The 22,500-nt window shown below is 35.0% G+C and overlaps 1 protein-coding gene across 8 annotated transcripts in view; it reads left to right on the forward strand.

The window, feature by feature from the left end:
• The window catches only part of LOC115216453 (transient receptor potential cation channel subfamily M member 3), an 841,279-nt gene that overhangs the window by 268,801 nt on the left and 549,978 nt on the right, over positions 1-22,500 (forward strand). Inside the window, exon 1 of one of the 8 annotated variants that reach the window (XM_029785794.2) lies at positions 19,315-20,501. The exons of 5 other annotated variants lie outside the window; for them this stretch is intronic. In XM_029785794.2, the coding sequence (XP_029641654.1) occupies positions 20,271-20,501 (231 nt within the window). In that variant the 5' untranslated portion in view covers positions 19,315-20,270. Of the gene's footprint in view, positions 1-19,314; positions 20,502-22,500 lie in introns of those variants that run through there. 2 more of the 8 variants (XM_036506316.1, XM_036506318.1) reach the window with 2 other exon arrangements.

The following is a 22,500-nucleotide window of genomic DNA, read 5'->3' on the forward strand; positions in this document are numbered from 1 at the left end:
GGTTCGGCAAAAGAGACCGATAGAATAAGTACTAGGCTTACAAAGAATAAGCCCTGGGGTCAATTTGCTCGACTAAAAAGGCGGTGCTCCAGCATGGTCTCAGTCAAATGACTGAAATAAATAAAAGATATATAAAAGATATATACAAAGGTTCATGCATGGCCATGAGGATTTTGGAGTTTATTTCACACCCACATTGTCTTTGGTTTCATCTGCTTCTGGACAGTATGTCCTACAGATCAACAATTTTGACTTGTTTTGACTAATGGAACAATTTTACTTTACTTGTAAAAAAAGCACGGCTGTGTGGTTAAAAGTTTCACTTTAAAATCATGTGGTGTTGGGTTCAGTTTCACTGTATAGCACCTTGGGTAAGTGTGTTGTACTATAGCTTCAGGCTGACCAATGCTATATGAAGGAATTTGCTAGACAGAAACTTTGTGGAAGACCATTGTATGTGCATGTATGTGTCTTTGTCTATGTTTGTCCTCACCACCACCACCACCACCACCACCACCACCACATGACAATTGGTTACCTTGATTTAAGTACTTCACAAACACTTTTTTTCCCCCATTTCTCAAGGCACAATTTAAAAGAATATAAATATTATTCACACACTATATTCATAAAGTCAATAAGCATATTAAAAAATAAGATATTTATTTATTTTTTTAGCTTATAAATATCAATAATTCATACTGTGGAAAAAATATTAAATTCCTATTTATTCAAAAAAATGAAACATATCAAGTTTTCTTGTTTAGAATTTGTGTAAAGATTTTTTTGTTTACATCCTTGTAACTTAATAGTTTGGCAAGAGAGACCCAAAGAATAAGTACCAGATTTAGAAATAGGTTCTGGGGTTGATTTGTTTGACCAAACCCTTCAACACAGTGACTCAACATGGCCACAGTCCAATGTGTGAGACAAGTAAAAAAAATCAAAACAGGATAAATGTCAGTGACTGGAAGAGTTTCCAGCCACAGAATATTGCTTCAGTAATTCTTTTCTAATCTATCCCAGTGAATGTAAAATTGATGATAAGGACATGTGTGTGTGTGTGTGTGTGGAAGCACTCCGTCAGTTACGACGACAAGGGTTCCGGTTGATCCGATCAATGGAACAGCCTGCTCGTGAAATTAACGTGTAAGTGGCTGAGCACTCCACAGACACATGTACCCTTAACGTAGTTCTCGGGGATATTCAGCGTGACACAGAGAGTGACAAGGCCGGCCCTTTGAAATACAGGTACAACAGAAACAGGAAGTAAAAATGAGAGAAAGTTGTGGTGAAAGAGTACAGCAGGGATCACCACCATCCCCTGCCGGAGACTCGTGGAGCTTTAGGTGTTTTCGCTCAATAAACACTCACAACGCCCGGTCCGCTGCCCTAACCACTGGGCCATTGCGCCTCCACGCTTGTGTGTGTGTGTGTACATTTGTACTCATCATATTTTGTTTTCTACAACAGCTTATTGTATCAAATATGATATTACAATATTCCTCACTGTCCCCATACTCTCTTGCAACCTGTATCCATCATACTTTCTGCTCTTCTATTTTCTTTCACTTGTATATACCTTTTTATACTTTGAGGGTCTATTCCAACACTTTGTCACTGCTGTTTTGTCTAGTTACATCCACCCCTTCTTTTATAATGTGAGTAACCAGCAGTCCTCAACAACAAGAAACCTGTTCTGTTCTGACCCATTCTCTCATATTTGAACCTTCATCTTCTAACACGTAGCTGTCTCTTTCTCTGCTATAACTGCACTCACTCAAAGGATCTTGCAAGTGACATGGTGACATCACTCATGCTGGTGCCATGAATATTAGTACCCAGTACACTCTGTAAAGTGGTTGAACATTAAAAAAGGTATCCAGTTGTAGAAACCATGCCAAAGCTGACAGTGGAGTAGGATGCAGTCCTCAGCCCCACTGGATCCTGTCAAACTTGCTAACCCATGCCAGTAAGAAGGAAGGATGTCAAAAGATGATGAAGTTCTTTATTCAATAAATGAAACATAGCCTAAAATATGGAATCATATTTACGGCTGATTGTGTACCAGATATGTCTTGCCAGATGTAAATAATATTCATGAAAATTGTTGCCGATTGATTAGAATTGTCAGATAATTGGACAAAATGCCTTGCAGTATGTAATTATAGTTATGGCTAACTTTGTTCTGAGTTCAAATTTCTCCAAGTTCAACTTCGCTTGTGAGCCTTCAGGGTTTAATAAAATGAAGCACAATCAAAGAATTGCCAGCGTAATTGAGAGCACCACTTCCTAAATATTTATAGCCTTGCGCCAATTTGATAAATCAATAATTACTCATCAAAGCATAAGCTATTAAGATGCAGAGATTATCAGAAACTCAGTTGGTATGTTACACGAAATTAGTTGGATTGTATTTCAGTTGGAAGTTAAGAAATCAAATATGTATGCGATGATCTCTTTCATTCCCTCTCTTCTCATTCTCTCTTCTCTAATATTTAAGCCAGTCATTCCCAGTCACGCACCTTCTTTCATTTGTTTTATATTCATCCAACCCATGCTAACATGGGTTGGATGAATATACTATTGAGGTATTGTCTTAGTGCCAGGTGACCTTTCTTTCGCAAACCTATGCTGGACTTTCAGGTAAAGGATCTCATATTTCATCTACATTCAAAGGCGTGAAGAGAGTGGATGAATTGCTGACAAGAGAAGTGATAACATCACGACTAATTGTGAGCAACTTTCACAGAATACAAATATAAATACACAATGATGATGATGGTATATATGTGTGTGTGTGTATGTATATATATATAGAGATAGAGAATAATTGAGTAGTTGAATGAATTATCTTATTATGGATAATTCGGTTAACCGATACCTGGGTAGCAAATTCACGTCAGAAAAACACGGTTGAAGCTACATGCCTAAGGCAGAGATCACGTGCTATCGTGTGTAAATTTGTGTGTTTTTTTGAATACAAATAAATGAAAGAATAGAGTTGAACGATGTATTAACAAAATTCCTTTATTTTATTTTCGACATATGTTTCGCTATGGGCTCCGTGTGGGCAGGCATCTAAAAATTTTTATGCATCTTGATGCTGACATAACTTCCTTACTTTTCCTGATGAGAAGGCGGCATAATGCACCCCTTATTCCTTCGAAATTAGGAACATGCAGCCTTCGAAACATATGTCGAAAATAAAATAAAAGAATTTTGTTAATACGTCGTTCAACTCCATTCTTTCATTTATATATATATATATATATATATATATATATATATATATATTGGTAAAAACGGTAAGATAACAAAAGAAAGAAAGAGACCTCAATATTATGTAAATAGAGGAAATTTATCTGTAAATTAATGTGTGACAATTATTCAATAGCCAAGATAAAACTCTGAGTTTCGGATGCTGAAGTAGAAATCCACAACACCATCTCTTTGGTTATCTGGTTATATGAAGTGGTTGGTTAAATATATTTCTTCATTGCCACTAGGGGCTAAACATAGAGGGGACAAACAAGGACAGACAAAGGGATTAAGTCAATTACATCAACCCTAGTGCGAAACTGGTACTTTATTTATCAATCCCAAAAGGATGAAAGGCAAAGTCGACCTCGGCAGAATTTGAACTCAGAACGTATATTTAAATATAATGTCAGTATATTAAAGCTAATATAGGCATTTTTATACCTAACAATATTATTATTACTCCCAACTGTCTCAGAGTAGACAATGCAATGCTGTTCTATACTCTTTTTTTTTTATACTTGTTTCAGTCATTTGACTGCGGTCATGCTGGAGCACCACCTCTAATCGAGCAACTCAACTCCGGGACTTATTCTTTTTGTAAGCCCAGTACTTATTCTATCGGTCTCTTTCGCCGAACCGCTAAGTAACGGGGACATAAACACACCAGCATCAGTTGTCAAGCAATGCTAGGGGGACAAACGCAAACACATATATATATACACATATATACGACGGGCTTCTTTCAGTTTCCGTCTACCAAATCCACTCACAATGCTTTGGTCGGCCCGAGGTTATAGTAGAAGACACTTGCCCAAGGTGCCACGCAGTGGGACTGAACCCGGAACCATGGGGTTGGTAAACAAGCTACTTACCACACAGCCACTCCTGCGCCTATGTTTCATATTTATATATAACACAAATTCCTGGTATGAAAGTGGTTTTAATAGAAATAAAACCTACAGTTTCTTAACCGTACAGTCATGTTTGCACCACAAAAGTAATATATATCTTAAAATGTGAAAAATCTTTACAGAAATTCTAAATATGAAAAGTTGATATGTTTCATTTTTTGAATAAAGAGGAATTTAATAATTTTTCCACAGTATGAATTATTGATATTTGTAAGCTAAAAAAATACATAAATATCTTATTTTTTAATATGCTTATTGACTTTGTGAATATAGTGTGTGAATAATATTTATATTCTTTTAAATTGTGCCTTGAGAAATGGGGGGGAAAAAGTGTTTGTGAAGTACTTAAATCAAGGTAACCAATTCCACTGTAGAAATATCTTACCATCAACTACTTTGTCACTGTAACTCATTTTTCTTATTTTCACCATCATTAAAATAATGTTTTGGGAGAAACAAATGCAAGTACATACACATATTTATATACGATAGGCTTCTTTCAGTTTTTATCTACCATATCCACTTACAAGGCAGTGTCTGCCCAGAGCAGACAATAGAAGACATTTGTCGAAGGAGCCATGCAGTGTAACTGAACCCAAGTACACGTGTTTGGGAAGAAAATTTAAGACAAAAGAATAATTGAGAAATTAAGAGGTATTTGCATTAACTAAGTTCAGAATTAGAATAATTAATATAAAATGGGATGACAAAAAGAATATTTTTCCTTATAGGTTTGTGCACATTATATAATTCTGCTTTGAAGAGACATGTATCTTGGAAGAAGTTCTTTGCTATAGGTGTCTTATTTCTTTATTGCCCACAAGGGGCTAAACATAGAGGGGACAAACAAGGACAGACAAAGGGATTAAGTCAATTACATCAACCCCAGTGCGTAACTGGTACTTAATTAATCGACCTCGAAAGGAGGAAAGGCAAAGTCAACCTTGGTGAAATTTGAACTCAGAACGTAGCAGCCGACGAAATACCGCTAAGCATTTCGCCTGGTGTACTAACGTTTCTGCCAGCTTGCCTCTTTACTATAGGTGTGCCATCTAAAAGCATTCACTTTGCTGTTTTATAGATTCAGGATTTTGGTAGAAATTGGTAGACCAAACCAGCACATTCGCTGAGCTTTCTGTGTGTGTGTGTGTGTGTATATATGTGTGTGTGTATATATATATATATATATAAAATATGATTAAGATTTAGTTGAATTAGGTACTTAAACTGAGGTACCTTGTTAGGTTGATCTAATTAGCACATCCAGACAATATCAGGTGGAATATCAAATTCTGTGCAGAAGTATTTGCACTTGATATTCTTGGAGTATATGCAAATAACACAACCCAATTTAGTGAATGTCATGACTGGAACACTGGCAGAAGGATGAAAGATGCTTTATGTTGCAGTCCAGGAGTAGATGAGAACCTTGATGAGAACCTTGATAATAATTATAGATGTGAAGTGATGTTATTAACCCCCTTTGTTATGATATTTACGTTGAAATGTACCTTTAGTTTTGAAAATAATGAAGAATTTGGTAAAATAATTTTGCCATTCTTAAACTGATGTTTGGAACATGAATTAGCATTCAATTTTAATGAGAAATTTTAATTTAGATCACTCCAAAACAGGAAGGTTGTACTATAGACCCAAGTCAACCTGTGCAACGTCATTCAGTAAGAAAGAATATAAAAGACAAAACTGAATGTAAGCAGTTATTTTATTTCAGACATGAGGAATTATGTGCATTATTTACATTATTTACATTCAATGATATTTGTCCTCACATTGCTTGTTGTTAACACAGCTGAAACATTGTGTTAACAACAAGCAAGATGAAGACAAATATCTGTTGAATGTAAATAATGAATGTAAGCACTTCTGTTGAAATAATTTTGTGATCAATTGCTCTTTGAACAGAAAAGTATATAGTGATGGTTCATAATTACCCGAGTAACAAAGGCAATATGCCAGGGTCAGTCTCAGACAAGTCAGTATCAAAAAGCTTTAATGAATTCATCATCATCATCATCATCATTTAACGTCTGCTTTCCATGCTAGCATGGGTTGGATGATTTGACCGAGGTCTGGCGAACCAGACTCCAATCTAATCTGGGCAGAGTTTCTACAGCTGGATGCCCTTCCTAACTGCAACCACTCTGAGAGCGTAGTGGGTGCTTTTACGTGCCACCGGCACGAGGACCAGTTTGGTGGTACTGGCAATGGTCACGCCCAGATGGTGCTTTTTACGTGCCACCTGCACAGGAGCCAGTCCAGTGGCACTGGCGACGACCTCGCTCGAATGTTTCACATGCCACCAGCACAAGTGCTAGTAAGGCGACGTGGTAACGAATTCAATATACATATTTTAGGTAGATGTATTTTTCCAAAAATACTTAATGGTGATTTCCTCTTTTTCTGCGTTCAAAGCTCAAAATACAAACCTAAAGTCTGAATCAATGATGTAATAAACATTAAGAAAATTCACTCTGATTTCAAGTCTATCCTTTTAAAGAATGTTTTTGTTTTAATTGTTATCTTGGTTTAATGTATTTTTCACTCGGTGAGATTACTGAACGGTGAACTCTTGAAATATCAAACGTGACTTTACTTGGGTTAACAACAATTGCAAAATACATAAAAAGAAATGTTTTAAATCATTCAGACACAGATGTTGTACTTAAATTACTGATATCATGCTAGTGACCATATTATTTAACTCAGTCGACTGTGATACAATAAATTGTTCATTGCTCCTCAAAGAAAGAGTGGATCATGATAAAATATCTGTAGATTAACCATTTGACTGCTGCTTTTGGTGGAAGGGTTAGAATATGAGTGTTATAAGTTTATTCTGTTAATCCTTGTCTACTAAAGGATCTAAATTAAAACCTTTATGCAAATTTATGCTCCAAACAACAGCTTAATAATAATGAATTGTTTTACAAAATTCTTTATTATTTTCAAAAAATAATTGAAACAAAGTATTTTCCAACAGAAACATTTTAACAAAAATGGTTAATGTGAACATTAAGTCAATAAATAATCAATAAGGATAATACATAGATAGTACCATTATCGAAAAGTGAATGCAAACTGAAAAAAAAAAGAAGAGGAAAAAAAGGAAAAGTAATTATTATAACGAACCATCACTATATACCTTTCTGTTCAAAGAGCAACTGATCATGAAATTATTTCAATTGAACTGTTTGCATTCTGTTTTGCCTTTTATATTCTTTCTTACTGAATGACATTGCACAGGTTGACTTGACAGCAGACACACTTTTACTTCAGGTAAATTTCAAAATCACTTTTGATTTGGTTTATTACATTTACTCTTTCATTTCCATATTTTAAACGAAAAATACTACCTTCGTTTCGGTTAATTCTGAGAATAATGAAGAATTTAGTAAAGTAACTGTGTCACTGTTAAGCTTATCTTTGGAATAGATTAATGTAAAAATTTTGATGGAAGGTTTCAATTTAGGTTACTTTAACCCTTTTGTTGCTAAATTTCTGTAGAAATACACTCTCTCTTTTACTCTTTTACTTGTTTCAGTCATTTGACTGTGGCCATGCTGGAGCACCACCTTTAATCGAGCAACTCGACCCCATGACTTATTCTTTTTGTAAGCCCAGTACTTATTCTATTGGTCTCTTTTGCCGAAACGCTAAGTAATGGGGACATAAACACACCAGCATCGGTTGTCAAGCAATGCTAGGGGACAAACACAGACACACAAACACACACACGCACATATATATATATATATATATACATATATACAACGGGCTTCTTTCAGTTTCTGTCTACCAAATCCACTCACAAAGCTTTGGTCGGCCCGAGGCTATGGTAGAAGACACTTGCCCAAGGTGCCATGCAGTGGGACTGAACCCGGAACCATGTGGTTGGTATACAAGCTACTTACCACACAGCCACTCCTGTGCCTATGGCCACTCCTGAGCCTGTTTTTGTTACAATAAAATATTGCAAATAATGAAGAATTTAGTAAAATAATTGCTACTATTAACTCTTTGGCATTTAAAAAACCAGATCTGGCCCAAAATATTCTACTTGTTTTATGTTCACATCTATTCTAAAATGTCATTCAGAAGATATACAGTCACCTCACTGAAATCTTGAAGCTACAAAATAATGCATGACAAATTCAAAAATTTGTGAATGAATAAGCATTGAATGTGACAGAGTAACCTGAATGTTAAAGGGTTAAGCTTGTGTTTGGAACAGATAAGCATGAAATGTTGATGGACGGTTTTAACTTAAGTTACTTTAACCCTTTCATTACTGCATTTATTTTGTGATGTTCTGTGTTTCTTGCAATTAATTTTAAATATAACAAAGAATTTAGTGAAATAACTTAGTTATCATTAAGCTAGTGTTAGGGACATAAATTGTGACTCAGGTTTGGTGGAAGATTTTTATTCAAAACTTACAAAAACAAGATATTTGTACTCAGAGCCAGAGCCGGTTTCAGCTGGGTTGGTAAGGAAAGGGTTAATCCTATTGTTGCTATATTTTTGTAGAAATACATTGCTTTTGTTACAATTAATTTTGAAGATAGCTAAGAATTTAGTCAAATAACTATATCATTAAGCTGGTGTTTGGAACAATATTGATACAATATTTTGATAGAAAATTTTAATTTAGATCACTTCAAAGCAGGAAGCTTGTATCATTGAACCAATGTAGTCTCAGTAGGGCTGGTATCAAAAAAGTTAACAAAATATACAAACTTATGATATTTTATCATAATTTACTCTTTCTTTAGTGCAGTGATCAATTTAGTGTGCTACGATCAAAATGACTGAAGTTATACGAATTTTACAAACCAATTATAATAAATTTTGATTAAAGACTTCTATTTCTATACATCATAATAATACTACAAAAAAAAGAAGCAAAAGCAGTGCATGCAATACACTGGAGATAACTGTTATGGGTTTTCATGAAAGCATTGTGATGCCCGTTATACACAAGCACACATTATATATGAAAAAATATGGCAATAGTCTTGAACTTGTTATGTATCTATCATATAGAGTTCTACGTTTTTATATCAATAAAATGTCACTAAAATTCCTGTACATAATTTTAAGGTACTAAACTAATATTCACTTTGATGTTCCTTTTTCTTTAAATTTGCAATTAAACTCAATTATCAGAGAAATAATGTTCACTTGGTATTTTTCTCCTAGTTTATATAATTTATATATGACAGATATATATTCTCTTTTTTTTTGTGTGTGTGTGTGTGTGTGTAAACGTAAAAGACTTTTTCATTTTCCCAAGCATCAAACTAATACACCTGCTTGTAGCTCATACACCTGTCTTCATCTTTTGTTTTTCTATAAATTTCAACTCTCTCTCTCTCTCTCTCTCTCTCTCTCTCTCTCGCTCTCTTGATATATATAAATACACACACACACACACACCAGAGTAAGCACATAACTATGAAACAAGGTGGGGGAAAATAATACTCAAATACTGGAGGTAGAGTAATATGCTTTATCATTAAAGCTGCAATGTGATGTATTTGCAGGTCTAATAATAAAGTATATATATATATATATATATATATATATGTATATCAAAAGTCCTTCCTGTGCCATAGGCTCATAAGGCTGTTTTCCTGGATTCTGTGGTGTATATATTTACTTCCTGTCCATCACAGGATTAAGCATTTTTGCCAGTTGAGAGGACTGGATTAATGTGGAATGAAGAACATAACATGTGAAATCTAGAACGCACCATGTGAAATGCAAATCACAGCACATTGCCCTATCTAGGAATCGAAACTACAATCTTATGATTATGAGTTCAACACCCTAACCACTAAGCCATGCACCTCCACTCTCTCTCTCACACACACATACACATGCACATGCACACATATTCATACAATGGAGTTCATTCGGTTTCTGTTGACCAAATCCACACACAAGGCCTTGGTCAGCCCAGGTCTATAGTAAAAGACACTTGCCCAAAGTGTCATGTCATGCCGTGTGACTAAACCCAAAAGCACACAATTTACAAGCAAATTCCTGAACCATGCATGTGTGTGTGCACACACACATGCATGCACGCACACATACACACACACATACACACAGTGAATAAAATCCGCATTGTAAAATGTAGAGTAAAAGATATAAGGATAAGACATGCTATTAAGGATTACATGAGGATTACTCTGAGGTTTTTGTCAATGCTGGCCTGCATCTACTTTCGCTTTCAAATTTAGAATCTCAGCGTATACAGTATTCAGAGAAATCTATGCTTTATTTTATTCATAGAATTGAATAACAGTTTAGTTCCTGTTAGAATAACTATATTATTAAGAATGTAACTTTTGAAGAATGAGAGATTAAGTTAATGGTTATACTACTTAGCTGAAGAACCATCAAGACTCTTCACCATTTCCATCCCGTAAACACAGAACCCATACTTGTTCATAGACAGACAGACACACATGCACACAAAACTATATGCACTTGCACAATTACAACCACATATATGTGCAAATACATTTCGCAGATATGGCCGTGTAATAAGAAGCTTGCTTTCCAACCACATGGTTCCAGGTTCAATCCCACTGCATGGCACCTTGGGCAAGTGTCTTCTACTCTTGCATATATATATATATATATATATCTTTCTATCTCTCTCTCTCTCTCTCTCTCTCTCTCTCTCTCTCTCTCTATATATATATATATATATATATATATATATATATATATATATATAGGCAAGTGTCTTCTACCCTTGCATATATCTATATCTATCTATATATATATATACTAGCAGTATCGCCCGGCGTTGCTCAGGTTTGTAAGGGAAATAACTATAAAGCATTTTTAGAGAGTTATAGCCAAAAAATAGCAAAAAAATGATGGTAAATTTGATTTTTGAGAGTTAAAAAAGGTTGAGTTGCGTCCCCTAGACAGTTTGAGGTTCGTGTTTCTAATTCTCGACCCCATGTCGAATTTATCGATTTTTTTCAGAACTGGGGGAACTTTTCAAAATTTTCGCTGCGTTAGTTTTGAATTATGACATTGGGCTATGTGTGTGTCAAGTTTCATCAGAATCGGTTGAAATCCGTGGTCAGGGTGAGGGTACAAGCAAACAGACACACAGAAACATGCACAGACAAACTGCCGTTTATATAGAGAGATATATATATATAGATAGATAGATAGATCTTTGTATCTGTGTTTGTCCCCCACCACCACTTGACAATTGGTTTTGATGTGTTTACATATCTGTAACCTAGTGGTTCAGCAAAAGAAACTGATAGAATAAGTACCAGGCTTAAAATCAATAAGTACTGGGGTTGATTTCTTCAACTAGAATTCTTCGTGGCACTGCCCCAGCATGGCCACAACACACTGCCCAGTCCAGGAATTTAAAACCACACTCTTATGATAATGAGTTCATTACCCTATCCACTAAGCCAAGTGGCTCCACACACATGTGCACACACACACACACACACACACACACACACATATACACTCATACAAGTAAATGATAAAAGATACATGCGTGTGCATAACCCTATCGACACACAATTATACATATATGTACATTTACAAACACATACAAATACACAGATGCATGCACACATACATACATGAATGAATGTGTTCACACATACGCATATAAACACACACAGATATGTATAGAAATACAGACACATGCATGTGTGCACTGACACATCTCCTTAGTTACACTTACATGTGTGAACAGGGGAAACAAGAAATGAAATAAAATGTAAATTGCATAAAAATACAATAAAGTAAGTTTATTATATTATTAGAACACAGTTCATTAATTACCAATTAAAACCTATTTGCGCCATTGTGGTTATATTCTGTATTTTTATATCTCACGTGTAAAAAAAATCCGTGTATGCACAAGCACATGTATACACACGTGCACACAAACACATACAACCTACAACACATGTATGCATATATATATATATATATGAACAGCTGTGGTCTTAAGAGGTTCACTTCTCAACCATGTGGTTTTGGGTTTGATCTCAATGTATGACACCGTTTGTTTTCTGCTATAGCCTCAGGCTCAACAAACCTTTAGATCTGAAAGATAGAAACCAAAATAAGACCATTGTGCATGCACACACACATATATTTATAAGACGAAGGGAAAAAGGGATTAAAAATTCCAGGCTGATGTCAATAAAGCACTGAGTTTTAAATGAACTTATCAAACAATCAGGCACCAATGTTGGCTTTCTGTGGTGAATTAAAGATGTGATTTTCTGTATCCGTATTTTTGTTATCTATATGTACACATATACACACACACACACACACACACACACACACACACACACATATATACTAGCTGTTGTACCTGGTATTCTCAGGGGTAAAGATGTTCTATTTAAACGCCATATTACTCTGATACAAAAAAGTAATTTCGTTGTAAATGCCACAAAAGGTGTATTTTCCATCGCGAAAAAGTACAAAAAACTGTCAGCTGGAAGAGGGAGAGATTGTCGGAGGTTGGTGAGAAAGGCTTTCAGAGGTTAGTGAGAAAGATTGCCAGAGGTTGGTGAGAGAGGTTTTCGGAGTTGGCGAGAGATTCCATCTACAGCTGGTTATCAGTACTTCTTTATACAACTATCTTCATCTGTATGCATTACCAGTGCAGTCATCTTTCTGATACGCTACATCTCATTCCGCTTATACCCAATGTTTCTCTCAGCACATTTGCACTTTGTCCTTATGCCGCTGTTCCATATGCATCACCAATGCAATCTTCTCTCTTACACCAATGCAGTCTCCTCTCTGTTCCATATGCATCACCAATGCAGTCTCCTCTCTGTTCCATATGCATCACCAATGCAGTCTCCTCTCTGTTCCATATGCATCACCAATGCAATCTTCTCTCTTGCACCAATGCAGTCTTCTCTCTGTTCCATATGCATCACCAATGCAATCTTCTCTCTTGCACCAATGCAGTCTTCTCTCTGTTCCATATGCATCATAATGCAGTCTTCTCTCTTGCACACTACGTCTGATCCCTCTTATACCCTATTTTCCTCTCAACACATTTGCATTTTATCATTCATGCACATTGATTTTGCACAGCCAGCAGAGTATGCTAGCTTCATTTCTTACTAGCTATTGCATGTCCTCTGCATTCATAGCTTACATTTCACTATCATCCAGCATTGTTGTTTGTAAACAAGCATCATACAATCTGCTCTTAACTCTGAGAGAGATGCTTTTTTGTTATCAACCGAGATAATGGCTCTCTGAACTTTCTCCATCCTATTATTATTCTAGCAACCATGCTTTCAGAGCAACCTCCTCCATTGTCAGTTAGGTCACCTATCTTTTGCTTTTTAGTTGTTTCAGTTATTTGACTGTGGCTATGCTGGAGCACCACCTTGAAGGGTTTTAGTAAAAAAAATAGGCCCTAAGACTAATTGTTTAAAGCCTACCACTTATTGTATTGGTCTTATTTGTTGAACTGCTAAGTTACAAAGATGTAAACACACCAATACCAGTTGTCAAGTGGTAGTGGGCAAAAACAGACACTAAAACACACGCATATGCACAGACACACTTATACATAAATGTCTGTCTCTGTCTCTTTCTGTGTGTGTGTGTGTGTATACACAGGGATGGCCATAAGTTGCTTTACCTATTTCTAATAATAATAAAGAAATGGGTAAAGCGACTTATGGTCATCCCTGTATATATATATATATATAAAAACACACACACATACACATATGTGTATATACATATATACACATATCCATACATGTATGTGTGTGTGTGTATATATATATATATATAATATATATATATATAGTTGAAAGTTTCAGAAAAACAAAAGATGAAGATAGGTGTATGAACAACAAGCAAGTGTATTAGTTTGATGCTCAGGAAAGTGAGAAAGTCTTTCATGTTTCAAGCCTACGCTCTTCAAGTGAAAGGAATAAGAGAAAATAAACAGAGAGAGAATAAAAAAAAAACTTGTGGATTTAGTGATCAAGCATACACACACACACACAAATATTTATATATATATATATATATATTATATATATACACACACATGCATATTTACATATACATACAGGGTTCACTGAATATATTCCCATCTAAATAAGAATGATACTAACATTTCATTTTAACAGATATATTTACCAAAATTACATAAATATATCTTGACATACTAAAGAGTAAATTTATTCAATAAAATCGCCATTGGCTTCAACCACACCCTCCAGATGACTTCAGAATCAGCTGCAACTCTTCTGGATGGTTTCCTTGTTGAAGTTGGTCAATGCTGCCATAATCCTTGCCTTCAGTTCATCTTCAGTGTTACAAGGAGTTTTCTTGGTCTCTCACTAAACTGTGCCCCACACATAATAATGAAGTGGGGTTGCAGTCTGGGGAGTTAGGTGGCCAGATGTTAGGGGTAATGTGGTCACAGAAATTGTCTGACAACCCTGACTGGGTTCTCCTGCTAGTGTGGCATGGTGCAGAGTTTTGTTACCAGACATAGGGTCTTCCAGCAGCCACCCTCTTGACCCAGCACAGCACTACCTCCTCCAAGCACTTGATGCAGGTCTCTGTGTCAAGTTTCAGGCTGTGTGGGAAGATGAAAGGAGGCATAATGTCACCAGTGTTGACTGGATGTTTGATTTTTATCACCCCCAGTACATGTCCTCAGATTGACACCCTTTGTTCATATTGGCCAAGCAGTACAGCATCTCATTTCAAAATTTCCAACTGTGTGAATTGCGTCATGTTGCTGGATTTCTCACAAATGGTGCCCAACTGACCCAACTATACTGTGTAGTCAACAAAATCAAAAACAAACAAGCATGTATGAAATTAAAAATATAAAGTTGTGACAAATTACACATTGCTCCCTGTATATATATATATATATATATATATACCCACCCACATATATAATATATATATATTGTGTATACATATTGGAATAAAATAAAGGATACATACATCATGCAGTTTAAACCTTTTGTTCCCAATGCATGTTCTGTGTGTGTGTGTGTGTGTTTGTGTGCATGTGTTTGTCACCCCAACATCGCTTGACAACCGATGCTGGTGTGTTTACGTCCCCGTAACTTAGCGGTTCAGCAAAAGGGAATGATAGAATAAGTACTAGGCTAACAAAGAATAAATCCTGGGGTCGATTTGTTCGACTAAATGCGGTGCTCCAGCATGGCCGCAGTCAAATGACTGAAACAAGTAATAGAATTAAAAAAATACAAGAAAATATCCTTTATGTATTTCTATGTACAGTTTATATTTTCCTATTTCCCATTTCTTTGTCTATATGTTTATATCATCATCATCATTGTCATCGTCATCATCATTTTACCATTCACTTTTTCATGCTTGCATGGGTTAGATGGAAATTGTTGAGGCAAATTTTCTACAGCCAGATACATTTTCCTTTCAGCAGCCCTGATTGTTTCCAAGCAAAGCAATATTTCCCCATGGCTGGGCATGTTTTTCATGGAACATTGGAAATGAATGATGCTATGTGCATTGTATGACAGTGATGCTCATTTTAAAACCGAGTCATGATGTCAAGTCAAGGAGACATAAACACACACACACAAACATAAATACATGTGTTCATATATATGAAATCGAAATCATATTTGATGACTGGCACCCATGCTAGTGGAGCGCTATGAGTACCATATGAGTAAGATCGTTGCCAGAGCAATAAGCTGGCCCCCATGCCGATGGCACACTAAAAACACCATTCAAGTGTGTTCGTGACCTGCGTCGCCTTACTGGCACTTGTGCTGGTGGCACGTGAAAAAACATTCGAGCGAGGTTGTTGCCAGTGCCACTGGACTGGTTCTTGTGCAGGTGGCACATAAAAAGCACCATTTGAGCATGGCCGTTGCCAGTACCGCCTGACTGGCCCTCGTGCCGGTGGCACATAAAAGCACCCACTACACTCTTGGAGAGGTTGGCGTTAGGAAGGGCATCCAGCTGTAGAAACTCTGCCAGATCAAGATTGGAGTCTGATGCAGCCATCTGGTTCGCCAGACCTCAGTGAAATCGTCCAACCCATGCTAGCATGGAAAGCGGACGTTAAACGATGATGATGATGATGATGATATATATATAGCCACAGGTGTGGTTTTGTGGTAAGCTTGCTTCCCAGTCATATGGTTCTTAGTTCAGTCACCTTGGGCAAGTGTTTTCTTCTATAGCCATGGGCCAACCAAAGCCTTGTGGGTGGATTTGGTAGATGGAAACTGAAAGAAGCCCAATATATTTTTATATATATATATATGTGTGTGTGTGTTTCTGTCTCTGTTTGTCCCACTCCCACACCGCTTGGCAACTGGTGTTGGTGTATTTGCATCCCTGTAACTTAGTGGTTCAGCAAAGAGACTGATAGAACAAGTACCAGGCTTAAAAAAATAAAAGAACTGGGATCGATTCAGTCAACTAAAAATTCAAGGCAGTTTCCCAGTATGGCTGCAGTCTAATAACTGAAACAAGTAAAAGGCAAAATATATATACACATATATAAATTAATATATAAATATATATCAAGGGCAAACAAGTATGTATACAAGTCCTCTACATGCTATAAGAAGACGCTAATGTCTAAAAACTATTTAACATATCACCATAAAATAACATGCGCCGTACTTGTACTTGTTTGCCCTTGATATATATTTATATATTAATTTATATGTTGATTAATTTTACCTTAATCAGCTGACTGCATGCTAACTACCTGATAAAATCTAATGTAGATTTTATTCTTAATTTTTAAAATATATATATATCATCATCATCATTTAACATCTATTTTCCATGCTGGCATGGGTTGAACGGTTTGACTGAAGTCTGGAGAGCCAGCAGCTGCAACAGACAGAAACTGAAAGAAGCCCATTGTATATATGTATGTACATATCTATGTGTCTTTGTGTCTGTGTTTGTCCCCCTATCACCACTTGACAACTGGTACTGGTGTGTTTATGTCCCTGTAACTTAGTAGTTCAGCAAAAGAGGCCAATATAATAAGTATCAAGCTTAAAAAAATAAGTCCTGGACTAAAACCCTTCAAGGTGGTGCCCCAGCACGGCCCCAGTCAAATGACTGAAACAAGTAAAAGATAAGAGATATGAAGAAAGGGGGCCAGAATAGATGTCTTGTTGTAGATGAGACATGTGAATGAATGCTCACATTAAAAAAGAGTGTGTGGGAGAAATCAGTGAAGAGCTGGAGCAATAATGATGGTGGTGATGAAGTCTCAAGCTAGGCCCCCAGGTTGGGGTAGAACTGCAGAAAGAGTCACTGGGTAGTGATTTCAGGGATGGTTAAAGATTGGACAGGGTGGGGAGGTGGGAGTCAAATATACTGAATGATGAACAAGGGTTGATCCAAGGGAGTAAGGTTGTTAATGATAAATATGATTTGGATGGTTGGTGTTAGCAGCTACAATTTGGATTGGGTTGTGGAGTGAATTTAGTAAATGGTCAATGGTCGGTCTATGATATATATCAAATAGATGTCTTATAAAACTATTCCACACATACAATAACAGCCATACTAACAATCCAACACACCTTCATCCTATTTACACTAGCTTTGCCAAGCAGTCTGTTTTACAGCTCTTCTAAACCTTATAACTGGATCAAAACTAACAGCCACGATGCAGGGATAAGGACATAGGCTCCACTCTTGGAAGAAAAAAAACGAATGCATATATACAAATTAGTATATATCCATTTACCTAATTGCCTTATCCTTAAAATCCAACTTAACCACACACACCAGGAGCCTGCCAATGGGGAACTAAGTCCATACTGTACCAAGGTAGAGTGAGTTAAAGTGGGGGAAGGCCGGAGGGAATGGGACTTCAGTACAGTCTCCATCTACCAATTCCACATACAAGGAAATGATCAGCCTGATGTTATGGTTGGAAACACTTGCCCAAGGTGTCAATTAGTGGGAAGGAAAATCCCAAACGATGTGAAAGTGAAGCAAAGTTTCTAATTATGCAGCCATGCCCATGTCTGTGTGTGTGTGTGTGTGTATATACATACAGACACAAATACACAGTCACGCACACACATATACACACTTAATTTATGTTTGTGAGTGTATATGTGTGTGTATATATTACAGTCATAAATACTCAGTCATGCATAATACATTTATACACACACAATTTATATGTTTGTGAATATGTGTATAGCTATGTGTATATATATGCACATGTATGTGTGTTATGTATATATGTGAGAGTTTCTATCGATGTATATGTATATATTTCTATGTATATGTAGGTGATAGTATACATGTATATATGTATGTGTGTGTTTATACAGCTAGATATATATATATCTATATGTCTAAATATCTGTTTCTCTATCTATCTAACTATCTATCCATACATACATACATACATATTTATATATGGTATATGTATACCTATATATAATTTACACTTATATAAAAACATACATTCATGCATACTTTCATGCACACACACACACACATAACATATATATATATAAATTATATATATATATACCATATATACTATATATATATATATATATATATATATATTATATATATATACTTTATATATATATACTATATATATATATACTTTATAATATATTAACTATATTATATATACTATATATATATATACTAATATATATATACTTATATATATATACTATATATATATATACTATATATATATATACTATATATAGATATATATATATATATATTATATATATATATACTTTATATATATATATACTTTATATATAATCTTATATATATATATATAATATAATATATATATATATATAATATATATATATATATATATATACACACAACACACACATACACACTCACCCACCTGTATATAGTAAGTGCTATCTTCCTAATATAAGCGTTTCGATTTTGTTTTGTTGTCAATAATCACACAACTACATCTTCTCTCAATAACTTCTCTCTATATTTCTTCTCTTTTACTGCATCTCTGTCAAAAACTGCTGCTGCTTCTGTTGCTGCTGCTGCTTCTCGTATTGTCATTGCTGCCTTCACCTACACAGAGCAGTTCTATGAGAAAGTTCCTCGTAACCGATTGGAGCTATTGGCTAAAGGATTTAAATTATTGATTTTCTTAGCATGAGAATATATTCCGAACCGTACCCTCCTGTTGATAGCGATTCTTTTGTTTTATGTCTGCGGTGTTCGGGTGGGTTCCTATGTAGAAGGGATACTTTCCGAATTTGATGCTTAAAAAAAAAAAGAAAAGAAAAAAAAAGAAAGAAAAGGTGTATTATGCAGCACATTATAAAACAGCAGCTTTGGCAGCAGCAGCAGCCACCGCGATGATTAGATGTGTGGATGTAGAGAATCTAGCAGCACATAGAACGATGTAGTTGTAAAGAATTGGTTATTTTCTTTGTGCCGATTCCTCTCTCAGAATCCGTATTAGTAGAAAATCCAAGTTTAACGCGCTTATAGTTAATAACCCTTCTTCATTCTTGTCATGGTTATTTATAGATTTTTGGATTTTTTAAACATGACATTGGGTAGAGCTGGTAATCTAAATTTATTCTTAGTTAGATCTCTAAAATCTCTAAACAAGATTAAAACTGGAATTTTGTTTTTCTTTATATTTTTTTGCTACAATGTTTTTATCACTTTTCTACTTTTCTTTCTTTCTTAAAACAATGTAAAAAGTAAAAAATGTATTATAACTTCATTTAGTGTGTAGGCATGGCTTAAAAAGTTATCTCCACACTAGACAAGTTGTTGCTTCCTTGCGTGAAAAATAAAAAAAAAAAAGAACCAATACATAAACAAAAAAAAAAAACACACGCCAAACCAAAGACCCAAACAATATTAAATATATTTTTCTAATCTATTAATTATTCCCACTTTTTTCATTAAGGGAATCTTAGTCTCATAGAATTTTTTCATCGTCCAAGAAATTTTGTAGTCTTTTATTTTTTTCATGATTTTTACTTTGTTAATTGTATGAATAGCTATATGTCCAGGAAAACCATTTCTCAGACTCCTTCTCGGTTGAGCTTAGAAAGCCCTGTTCTGGAATATAATAATAATTTGGCCAACTCAGGGTCGTCATTATCTTTGACCATGCTGCAGGTCAACAAAGAATATCATAACCAGTCGCGTACAAGTTTAGCGTCGATTTTTGAGGATTTAGCTATAATCCGACGTTCTTTCCTCAAACGAGGATCTGATATGGTAAGTTTATTTGTTTTGTTTTTTTCTGCCCCACTTTCTGTAGTAAACAAATTTAACCTTTATAAAAATAGTTATAAAATATTTTCCAATTATGGAAAAAAAAAATTCTGAAAATATAAAAAAAAAAAAATAGGATTATTCATTGTTTTCTGTTTTGTTCTTTTTCTTTAAATTGAATTCTTTGTTGAGTTTTAAGAATAATTTCCTTTCTCTCACATGGTTTATACCAATTACAATCTCAATGTAATTCCGATTCGCTTATTTACCATTCTCTTTGTTTATATGTTTACTTATTTATTTGTATAATATATTCAAAGTTGTCTAACAACTTGTTGAATTTTGTCTCACATTCACAACAGTGTAAACAATTCAATCATTTAGTTTGAAGATAAAGAAATTTAATTTCAGTATCACTTACCAAAATATATAATACTCTGCAAAAGACAAACTGCTTTGTTTTTTTTTAATATTTTACTTTATCATTATTATTTTTTCTTTCAACCTTTTGGGGTCAACAAAATAAGGTATCAGCCAAGAATCAGGGTCAATAAAATTGATTATCCCTCCCTCCTCTCATTTACTAGCCTTGTGCCTAAGCCAGGAACCATCATCATAATCATTACTATTCTTATTATTACTGTTATTATTATTATTATTATTATTATTATTATTATTATATTATTATTATGGTGAGCTGGCAGAATTGTTAGAACACTGAAGAAAATGCCCAGTGGCAGGCATTTGTTCCAACTCATTACAGTCTGAGTTCAAATACCACAGAGGTTGACTTTGCCTTTCATCCCTTCAAGGGATGAAATAATAAGATAAAGTAACCATCAAGTACCAAGATCAATGTAATTGCCTAGCACCCTCCCCCACTTAATTTCAGGCCTTGTGCCTATAGCAGAAAAGATTATTATTATAATTATTATTATTATTATTATTATTATTATTATTATTATTATTAAGATGGTGAGTTTGTAGAATCACTAGAGCATTGGGTAAAATGCTTTGCAAAACCTTTTCTGACCCATTATACTCTGAGTTCAAATCTCACTACGGTCAACTTTGCTTTCCATTAATTTTGTGTTGATAGAATAATGAACTTGTCAAATACTGGACTGATGTTATCACCTTAACTACCACCCCTCAAATTGATGGCCTTGTGCCAAAATTAGAAATTCTTCTCCTTACTGTTGTTGTTATTATTATTAAGGTGAGCTGGCAAATTTTAATTGCCCATTGATGGTATTTCATCTGTCTTTACAACCTGTATCCAAATTCTACTGAGGCCAAGTCCCCTTTTAATCCTTTTAGGGCTGATAAAATACAATAGCAGTCAAGCACAGAGGCCGATGTAACTGACTGGCCATTTCCCACCAAAATTTCAGGCTTTATGCCTATAGTAGGAATTATTATTATCATTATTATTATTTTTTTTTCTGTAGTTTCAGCTCAAAGCTGCAACCATGCTGATGCACCATCATTATCATCATCATCATCATTATTATTATTATTATTATTATTATTATTATTATTATTATTTATTATTATTAAGGCACTAAGCTGGCAGAATTGATAATACATAAAACAAAATGCTTAGTGGTATTTCTTCCAGATCTTTATATTCTGTGTTCAAATGCTGCTAAGGTCAACTTTGCCCCACCATATTTTTCTGGGTCAATAAAATAAAGTACTAGTCAAGTACTGGGGTTGATGTAATCGACCTGTCCCCTCTCCCTTCAAAATTGATGGCCTTGAGCAAAATGCTTAGTGACATTTTGTTTGTTACGTTCTAGTTCAGTCGAGGTCAACTTTGCCTTTCTCATCCTTTTGGGGTCAATGTCAACAACTAACTTTCTCCACCCAAGAAATTTCAGGCTTTGTACCTATAGTAGAAAAAAAAAATTATTATTTCTTTTTTCATGTACTTTACAAACTATTATACTTGAATTCAAAATACTAGAGTAGAGAACCTCATATAATTAATGATATATAT

This window comes from Octopus sinensis, linkage group LG10, assembly GCF_006345805.1.
Source record: "Octopus sinensis linkage group LG10, ASM634580v1, whole genome shotgun sequence".
Classification (NCBI taxonomy): Eukaryota; Metazoa; Mollusca; class Cephalopoda; order Octopoda; family Octopodidae; genus Octopus; species Octopus sinensis.